At 51.4% G+C, this 10,210-nt stretch overlaps 1 protein-coding gene across 3 annotated transcripts; it reads left to right on the forward strand.

Moving 5' to 3' along the window:
• The first annotated feature begins 964 nt into the window (after positions 1-964).
• On the forward strand, positions 965-10,085 carry lima1a (LIM domain and actin binding 1a). 3 transcript variants are annotated; one of them, XM_057041747.1, is made up of 12 exons: positions 965-1,108; positions 1,706-1,955; positions 2,096-2,147; positions 3,261-3,662; positions 6,937-6,969; positions 7,058-7,115; positions 7,774-7,868; positions 7,974-8,039; positions 8,143-8,194; positions 8,391-8,440; positions 8,512-8,645; positions 8,761-10,085. In XM_057041747.1, the coding sequence occupies exons 2-12, from the start codon at positions 1,837-1,839 to the stop codon at positions 9,776-9,778; spliced, it is 2,079 nt and encodes a 692-aa protein (XP_056897727.1). In that variant the 5' UTR covers positions 965-1,108; positions 1,706-1,836; the 3' UTR covers positions 9,779-10,085. The 3 variants fall into 3 exon arrangements, with proteins under 3 accessions (XP_056897727.1, XP_056897730.1, XP_056897729.1); XM_057041749.1 differs by having other exon boundaries at positions 969-1,108; positions 1,802-1,955; XM_057041750.1 differs by lacking the exon at positions 6,937-6,969 and having other exon boundaries at positions 966-1,108.
• Positions 10,086-10,210: the final 125 nt, after the last annotated feature.

The raw sequence follows: 10,210 nt of genomic DNA on the forward strand, positions 1-10,210 counted from the left end.
CTTACCAGCTTACCTGTCTCACCCATCGTACCTGTCTCACCACTTGACCTATCTCACCGTCTCACCATCTCACTTGCCTCACCCTCTCACCTGTCTCACTATCTTACCCGTCTCACCACCTCACCTGTCTCACCATCTCAATTGTCTCACCTGTCTCACCCGTTTCACCTGTCTCTCCCATCTCACTGTCTCACCTGTCTCACCCGTCTCACCTGTCTGCTCTCTCGGGGTGAGTCAGGGTGAGGACGAGGATGAGGGAAGGGCACCATCAGTCGGGGGGTGTCAGATAATATCCCCTACAGAGCGACCTCTAGTGTGTATCTGCAGCCCAGACTGGAGCCCCTCCCCCATGACCTCATGACATCACCAGGGCGGTGGCGTGCTTCCAGTCACATGGTGATCTTTCTGCTGACGATGATGTGATGCTTCATCAAGCTTCCTGCTGTGATTTCCGCCACCTTTAGGATGAATTAAGTTGGTATTTAACAGTCAAACTCTGACGAGTCTCTTCAGACCTTCACCAACAGACGCATGACAGACGGTGCGACTGTAAAATCATCTGAGATAAATCAGAAAAGAAAACACTTTCCTCTTCAGAATGGTTGCTGCTGTGTGAAAGTGGCCCTTTACTGGTTGCTAAATGGGCTGACTGGTGGTGTGACTCCGGAGAAACGTCTGTTCTTTCTTTCTCTTCTCTCTTTTTATGATGTTTCAGCATCTCCTCCTCACATTCATCTTCTCCTCTGAAACTTGTCTGGACTCACAGTGACTCACTTCCTGTGAATCAGGCCCATTATTCAGCTTCCTGGAATTCTCCTCCCCCTCTGACCCCCCGCCCTGTTTACTCCTCCCCCTCTGACCCGTTTCTCCATGACCCCGCCCCCTGACCTGTTTACTCCTCCCTCGGTGACCCGTTTCCCCCTGACTCCTCCCCCTCGGACCCGTTTCCCCCCGACTCTGTGGAGGTTTGACGCTCTACCTGGCAGGTGCAGGTGCTGCGTTGTTATTGGCTGACAGCTATTAAAGTGAGCCCTGTGACTCCACCCACGTTTGCTACGGACTATAAAAGGAAGTTGGGGCCAGTTTGTGCTGGAGGAGACAGTTTCAGGTAGGATGTGATTTATTTTGAGTTTAAAGGATTAAAAACACTCAAATGATCATTTAAAAAAAGTCTGTAAGTTCTTTTACAGAATAAAGACCAACAGTTTCTCACAGTTCTGATAATTAATTAACCATTCTTGAACTTGATGAAAGAGATGATTCTGCAACTTGAACTGACTTTTCTGAATATGGTGACATGAAGCTGTGTGTTAGCATGAGTTGTGCTTGTTAGCATGAGCTGTTTGTGTTAGCGTGTGTCGTATGTTAGCATGTGTTGTGTGTTAGCATGTGATGTGTGCATTAGCATTGGCTGTGTGTTAGCTTGGGTGTAATGGAGCTAGTCATTAGGCTGGTGTTCACCCTATAGTGTGTGTGTGTAGTGTGGTGTGCATTGCGCTACACAGTAGCATCACCATGTAGCATCACCACCACGTAGCATCATCACTGTGTAGCACCACCACGTAGCATCATCACCATGCCCCATGTGTGCCCTGGAGCTCTGATTTTGGTTTGAGCTCTTCTTTAGAGGACGTCACATCTTTAACAACTGCCCCGTCTTCTCCTGTATCCTCCACCTGTCTCTGGTTTTGTCCACATTCTGCAGATCACGCTGACGTTCTTGCTCCTCAGAACTTCCTACAACTTTTATGCTCTTCACCCACATCACAATCACCTTTAGCTCAACGTTCTAATATTCCAGCCTGTTCCTGAAGAGAGTCGACTGCTGCGATAGAAATGGCGGTTCCTTTTAGCCGCTCGCAGTGGGCGTCGCAGTCTGTCAGAGTCACTGCCAAGGAGATGTCCATTGTCTCCACCCGGGGGAAGAGTACCACCATTGCAGAGCGCTTTTCAAAGTAAGGTTCCTGGTGAAGACCAGAGGTCTTCCTCGGGTGGTTTAGTTTCCAGGTCATTTATGGGTCCCCCGTCCAGTAGGACCGACGCCAGAGCCTTTATCATGAGGCTGTGGTGACATTGAAGTTCTCCTGTTCCTCAGGTACCAAATGGCAGCAGATGATGGAAACATGGAGAAGAAGAAGAAGATGATGGTGGGTTGTTCTTTTGTTTCTTCTTCAGGAAAGAGTCTATATGAGGTTTCTAATATTTTGATAGCTTGGCCGGTTTTTCTGAGGTGAACCTTTCAACGTGTCCCAACGTGTTAGCTCTGCTTGGGGTTGTTGGGGGAGGGGATGTGGGTGGACGGGCGGTTCTGTTCTTTCTCTCTTTCTGACTAACATGTGACCAGAGTTTATCCTCTGGGGGCGTGAGCCCAGGCTTCCCGGTCCTCAGCTGGAGTCAGCAGAGCACTTCCTGTTTGTTCTTGGAGGGGTTGTAGTGGAAAGATGAGCTCCGGAACCGCCTTTTGTTCAGAATGACGCTTTATCGGCTCTCGTTCAGGCCCTTATGCCACCAGCAAAAGCAAAAAGCTCGGCCCACTTGCACGCCAAGGCCCGGTGCTTGAACGCCGGTCCAGAGGCCACGCCCGCCTGGTTCTTGCCTCTTTGTTGCGGTTCTGATAATCTTCTAGAATCCTGTTTTCTTGGCTCGGGTTTCTTTTTCTCTTTTACATTCCTGAGTTTTTGTCCACCGGCGCCCCACCCCCACCCCCCCCAGTTTCTGAGCTTTAAACAACGTTTCCGCCTGGTTTTTTTTTGGGTTTTTTTTTGTTTGTTATATTTTGGTGACTAAGAGAAGAAAGATGAAAGTTTGTGGTCTTCTGTAACCGGCTGGACTTTTTCCCCGTCCTCACGAGCGTCTCTGTTTCTGATTTTCTACCCGCCCTGGTCCCCTCCCCCCTCCCCCCCCCTGTTTCCTCCCCTGGCTGTGGGAGGGGGTGGCCCCACTGCTCTGATCACTTCTACAGACTCACATCTGGAAGAGCTCGCAGCATTCCCACTCTGTCTTCAGCCAGTGGAGCTCTGGACGGCCGTGCTCAGGTTTGGTTCTTCTGTTTCTGGGTCAGGTCCATGCACGCTCGTGCACGCTGGGCGTCTCTGTTTCTTCCTGCCTGTCGCTCAGACCGGGGCTCACCTGGGCGTCGTTGCGAGTGTGTGTACTAAAAGCTGAGGTCCCGAGCAGAGAAGATCCTTCTGACTGTCCGGACCTTCATTCAGAACCAGTTTTCTTTGTTCAGGCTCTCTTTCTGAACCTTTTCTCTGCAGGTGGCAGAGCCCCCACCCTCCACGGTCCACAGTGGAAACTTGAGTCTTTTAAAGAAGCGCTGGGAAGAGCTGCAGCCGTCCAGCTGCAGAACCCGGTCCGTCTCCTCATCCTGTGGCCCGGCCCAACCTTTGACCCACATCACCACATCAACCAGACCCGAGCCAGAAGTGACGTCAGCCGCCCAGAACCAGCCTCTGAACACAGCCTCTGACACGCAGGTTCGCCCCGAGGAGTCCTCCGGCCCGGCTCAGTCCAGTTGGCCCCACAATCACCTTGATATGGAGGCCACGCCCCCCAGAGGTTCGGTGGGAGGAGCTGAAGTACCAGACACCGAGAAACCCAGCGTTCCGCTCAACAGCCTCAAGATGATGTTTGAGACGGGGGAGAACCTCGCCAACAAGGTAGGTCTGGCCCAGTTACCAGAGCAAGTGTGAGGAGGCCAAAACATCACGAGTCTCCTTGTTACAGTAAAAAGTCTGCTTGTTCTCGGAGGTCAGATCCCTGCAGAGCTGTCACGCTGCGAGTCACATGGTTCATCTTCTCCACACACACACACACACACACACACACACACACACACACACCCTCAGCTGACTCCTCATCCCTTTGTCAGGCCGTCATACTTCAGCGTGAAGTGTGCAGATCTTCACTGGAGGTGTGACAACTGTTGCCTGAACACAGCCGCCATTGAGGACGGACGACAGAGGTGGATCACATTTCAGGCTTCCAGAAGCACACAGACGCTTCAGTGTGTCATACACGATGAGGTCATGTTCCTCACGCCTCTGGCGGAGAACCGAGCTGCCGCGATTCAGGGTTTCTGAAGCTGAGCAATCTCTTGGAGGATGTCCACTGATGCCACCGACACACACGGTGGACCATCAAACTCTGGACATCCACATACTCTAGGTCAGATCTTCAGGATGGCCTGCTGCCTGGATCTACAGCAGCAAACCTCCATCCTTCATTTTAGTCAGGTGGGAGCTGTAAGACCCCCATGTCTGGGCCTACCCAGAGGGCTCTTCTCCATGCTGAGGCGCTCCTCAGTCCTGCTTCCTTCTTGCTTTGCCAGGTCCTGCAGCTCTTAACTGTGGATTGGATGGCCACCCTCTGAGGTTCTCCTCCTCTCCTCTCTGAGCGTCATGACTGTGTTCTCCAGATCTTTGTGGGAACCCCAGACAGGTTTGACAGTTTTATCTAGTCATGGCCTTTGGGGAGATCTTTTAATACTTCAGAGGATGAGATGTTCTCCACTCTTTCTCTCTGCGTCGTTGGTCTGTCGGTTATGTCGACATCACTCCTGAGCATTGGCTCCTGGGGCAGGGGGACACACCCAACATTCCCTGATGGGTCCAGACAGGTCTGAGAGCAGCTGCTCCAACGGTGGTTTCTCCAGTCTGTTGTGCTGTTTCAGATATGATGTCAGAAGCCAGATTAAGCAACACGTCTCTGTGGCTCTCCACATGACCATGCAGCCTTATGCTGATCTTCACGGGAGGGGGGCATTGCACATTTGAATTGTGGAGAGTGGAAACTTTAGGTTTCTGATGAAGTTCCAGACCTGCTGACGTCATGGTGGCTGCTCATCTGCTCACTGAGCCACCTCAGCCCCCCCCATCCCTCACTCCTGTCATCCGTTTATCTGCCCTCTCTGACCATCTGTGCTTCTTTCTCCGCCTCCTTTCTTCTTCTGCGGCAGCAGAGCTGCGATCTGCCCCTAACTGAGTCTAGAGGGGACCATGTCAAGTCGGGCTCCTCAGAGCAAGAACCAACCGTCGCACCACTGGGCCGTCTATTAGCTGCTTCGATGATCAGCAGCAGTCTTCAGTTGCTAAGTGCTAATGTTAGCATTTACAGCTTTGTGTCTCCCACCCCCCGACTTTGTGTAAATGCCCCCCATCTGGCTGAAGGCTGCAGTCACTGGGTCTGTGAAGCGGAGCCCCCTCCCTGTCCGCCCCTGCACCAGCTGCTCTTCCACCTCCCGGGGCTGCTGCTTCATTTTGAGGCCAGTAGGAAACAGATGGATTAGGAGGTACCAGCCTGGCCCACTCTGCCTCCCCTCCCTCAGTAACCCCCCCTCAAACTGCCCCCGTGGAACACCTGCTCCCACTGGCCCCCTCCTGCAGTGGTCTGAGCCCACTTGTGCTGGTTTCTAGTCCAGACTGTCTCTCCTCTGGAGCGGTTCTCCCATTCTTCACTGCTGGCTCTTCATCAGTCCTTCTGCTGGCTCTTCCTCGTCCTTCAGCACAGCAGGTACTTTCATCTACGGGCCGGTTCTGTGTCGGCCCAGTGAAGTGGCTCCTGATTGGTTCGTTTCTTGTCTAAATGTCTTAATGATGGCTGAACCCACATCCTGCTCTTGTCTTACTCCGGTCTTTGTTTTGATCAGGGACACCTCTGTCCATCTCATCCAACTACCTCTCTCTCATCTGCACCTTCTCCATCTTCCACTCTGTGATCGTGACACTCGTCCCCCTTGGAGACGGTTTGTCCTCGTGCATTTACTTTTTAAAGCCTTTATTAGTTTCCAAGACCGCCCAGTGGCCGCGCCCGTGTACTGCACCCTCCTCTTTTCTGTATTTTATGTCTATTTCTGACCTCCTGGACAGTTTAAATCTCATCTTAAATTCTTTATAAGACTATTGTGAAGGCGAATAAAGCTTAAAATAAAATCAGTAATGTGATAAACTAAACCAGGCTCAGTAAAAACTCCATTTCCTTCAGTTCAGGGAGGAATAAACTCTGAATTTGGACTAAAGTTAAATGTTTAAACCTCTACTTTGTCTCTCCCTGTGTGTGTGTGTGTGTGTGTGTGTGTGTGTGTGTGCTGAGGCTGGAGTGATCGGATCTGTCTGAGAGCTTTAATTGTCTCAGGATTTGCAGCAGATCTTGTCTGGACTGGTCTTTCTCCTCCTCACAACTTGTTTGTTGCTTTTTATCCTGATGATGCGTCTTGTTTTGGTGGGGAGTGACCGGGGGCGGGGTTGTGGGCGTGGTCCGAGGTGGTGGGGCAGTGGTCCAAAACGGTCTGAGTTGGTCCCTTTTCAGAGCAGAACATCAGCATCTCGGGAACCATGTGATTGTATTGGCGAACCTGAGTCATGTGACAGAATGACGTCACACAGACAGGAAGTGACATCACTGAAGAGAGCTGGTGACTCTCTCAAAAGCCTTGTTTCGATTTTGGGATATTGCTGCCATGACTACACAGTTTCCAAGTTTTTAGACCTATTTCTCTCCTCTTTGGTCTTTTAGATGAAGTTAATTTCTCATGAAAATCCTACTGGATTATAAAGAAATAATGAAGATGGTGTCAGAAATCCCCAACAGACCAGTTTATGGTCGACCAGTTGGTGGTGTGGACGCATTCAGCAGTTTGCTCCAAACATTTAGCTGAGTCTGTCTGTTCTCTCTCTCACACACACACACACACACACACACACACACACACACACACACACACACACACACACACACACACACACACACACACACAAGATCTGAGCTGGTGTTCAGGAGAAGCTGAAGCTGCTGATGGAATCAGACCACCATCAGTCAGGGGGAGGAGCCAAACAGCTGATGTCTAATTAACAATAACAAACCTCCTTTTATGGACAACAGCAGAACCAGAATCTTTTTCAATAGATGATCAAAGTTTTTGTCTTTTGGCTGCAGACTGTGAACAGACGGACGTCTCAGTTGGAGCTGGTAAAGAGATTAGAGCGCGCGCACACACACACACACACACACACACACCCACAGTCTTTTAATGATTCCTGTGTGGTGTTGTGTTCAGGAGTCCAGGGATCAGAGCGGAGGAACCCGAGCCGAGAACATGGAGCAGCTTCTGGCAGGTACAGGTTTCATCTGTTCTTTCCACCAGTAGAACCATAAGAACCATCACTTACTTACACGTTAATTTGGTACCAAAATATTTTGAAGATGTGAAGAAGCCCGATCTCCTCATGATTATGATCACATAGCTGTGCGCTGACAGCCTGTTGTCATTAAGGTAGTTCCCTGATCTCTACCTGTCCTTCCCCCACCAGCAGGAGGGTCCCCCTACATGAGCCTGGTCCTGCTCCAGGTTTCTCCCTGTTAAAGGGGAGTTTGGATTCTGGAAAGAACCTAGAAACAATTTTGATTGTAACCGACGCTGATAAAAGGAGATTGATTTGATTTATGAGAGCCAGCTAGCACACTGGTGACTGGCTACTGGTTATACTGGGATGGCACGCAAAGGTCCAGCTGTGTCAGGATGGAAATGTGTGATCAGCAGACAGGAAGTGGAAGTTGGGGCCATTTCCTGTTGACAGCAGATTAGCTGACCTGAGTTCAGATTTACTGAATATCTGTCAATAAAATACAAATATCAAAATCAAACTTAGCTGGGATGCCTAAAACGATTCTGATTAAAGGATCAGCTGAAGAAGACCCAACTGACAGGAAGTTGTGTGTGTGTGTGTGTGTGTGTGTGTGTGTGTGTGTGTGTGTGTGTGTGTGTGTGTTCAGACGGAAGTCTTGCAGAGTCCACTCCTCTCAAAGACAGGATGGCTCTTTACCAGGCTGCCATCTCCAAACAGGAAGTGACTCCCACCTCCGTCGGTGTGAGTTCCTCATCACCATTTTGAAACTCCTCCTCTTCCCCCAGTATTTGTGGTTTCTTTGTAAAAGTGTCAGGTGAGATTAATGGGATCTTTTTTTCCCGTCAGGCGGATCTTCCGGATGGTTTCTGTGGAAAGCAGAAGGAGAACGTTCCTCCCTCCAGTTTGGACTTGGTGAGAATAAAACGTGAAAGATGAATGTTGCTGACTATCACACAAGCTGGTGAAGCTGCTGGTGAAGCTGCTGGTGAAGCTGCTGGTTTCTCTTCTCTTCCAGAGTCCAGAGTCTGAACCCAACAACAGGAAGTGTTTCACCCCAGAGAGCAACGGTAATCGACTTTTTGGGTCTTTAGGAATTCCCCTTTTAATGAGAACTTGGCAGCTGGAAGATCAGATCCGCGATTACTGCAGCAGATTCCTCTGAATCTTTCACTGATGTTTGTTCAGGAAGGAGGGTTGTTTCCTGACTGCCGTCCAGGCGGCGCCCCCTGTTGCTCAGAGCTCATCACTACATTTCTCCCTCAGGTTCCGGTTGTGGGTCTCCAGCTCCGTCCAGCCAGACCAAAGCCTCCAAAGTGAGTTTGGAATCAAAGCCAGTGGATCCAGAAGGTGGTGGCCGTTAACCCTTGATCATCTGTGTGTGCAGAGCTTCCGTCCGCCGGTCAGAGAGACGTGTGTGTCCTGCCAGAAGACGGTTTATCCTCTGGAGAGACTGGTGGCCAACCAGCACATCTACCACAGCTCCTGTTTCCGCTGCTCGCACTGCAACACCAAACTGAGGTGAGAGCTCCGCCCACCTCAGGGTGGACAGATTAGCCTGGTATCGAAGGTAGTCAGGAACGCCGCTGCCTGGTGACATCATCGTGCTTCTAATAACTCTTCCTCTTCTGCCCAGTTTGGTGAATTATGCTTCCCTGCACAACAATGTCTACTGCAAACCACATTTTTGCCAACTCTTCAAGGCCAAGGGCAACTATGATGAGGGCTTCGGCCACCGGCCCCACAAGGAGCTGTGGGAGAGCAAAGGGGAGAGCGGGGAGCCATCGCCTCCACCCAAGACCAAGATCCAGAGCCCGGCCGCCGACTCCGAAATGAGCAGCCCCACCGTGGAGGACTCCCCACTGGCCAAAGTTAACGTGCTGACTGCCACCATGGAAGCTCTGGGACAGGGGTCATCAGAGAGGTCAGACAGACCCGCAGAGACCCGCAGGCTGAAAATCTCCTGGCCCCCACGATCGGAGCTGGAAGACACGCCCAGCCGCCAAGGAGCCGAGACCACCTCGGACGGCTCCGCTTGCAAACCCGTTCGACCAAAGTGGCCCCCAGAGGTGGACTCTCCGTCCCTGGCGCAGGAAGAGATTCCGGCGCTGTGCCGGACCTCCTCCATGAAGGAGCGGATCCTTCCCTTCACCCTGTCAGAACAGCCTGACGGCCCTGCTCCTGAGGCCACGCCCCAGAGTCCACCTGAACAGGATCAGAGATCAGGCCCTTGGACCTCCACCGTGGTGCTGCAGCACCATGAGACATCAGCTCAGCTGCTGCCAAAGCAGGACAGCTGGGTGGATGTCCCCAGCAACCCTGAGGAGGAGACGAAGAGCCAAACTCTGACCGAAGAGGAGGTCATCCCAGAGGGATACCCTGAGGAGGAGGAGGAGGAGGTTCCAGAGGGATACCCTGAAGAGGAGGAGGAGTCAGAAAAGGGTGTGGTGCCGGGGGAGGAGGAGACAAATGTGTCATCTCCTGAAGAGGAGACGGAGGCTAGCCGCTCCTCTCAGGACGTGGGCTTCTGGGACAGCGAGGAGGTGGATGATAAGGAGGAGCCGCAGGAGGTGCTGTCCGTGGAGGAGATGATCAAACGAAACCGATACTATGAGGAGGATGAAGAGGAGGAGGAGGAGGAGGAGGTGGTTTAAATTTGCTGTTTCGGAATCTTTTGCTTTTACAGTATTTAAACTTTGATCGAGTCCTGGCAGTTTTATAGAGGAACGAGGTTCCGGCTGGTGCCGTGGAGCTTCCGTGACTCCTCCTGCTGTTGCTGTCATCACCGGAGCAGCAGGAGGCGAGGGGGAGGAGCTGGAGGCCGCTCTGCACCTTCATCTCCCTTTTCTTTGTTCTGTTAAAAAATATGTCTGTTTTATGAACCCGACTGGGAAAATGTTTTAACCCAGAGGACCAAATGGTTTCGCTTGATACTCTTTGAATAAACTGTTGCCTACTGAAGGGTTTCTCCTCCATTATTGATTGTGCAGAAGAACCGCTTGATCAGGTGACTCACAGGTTGATGCTCTGTAATCAATGGGCAGAACACGCTGCACTGTTGCCGTAGCAACGGTGTAACTTAATAC

This window comes from Takifugu flavidus, chromosome 8 (genome assembly GCF_003711565.1).
Source record: "Takifugu flavidus isolate HTHZ2018 chromosome 8, ASM371156v2, whole genome shotgun sequence".
NCBI lineage: Eukaryota > Metazoa > Chordata > Actinopteri > Tetraodontiformes > Tetraodontidae > Takifugu > Takifugu flavidus.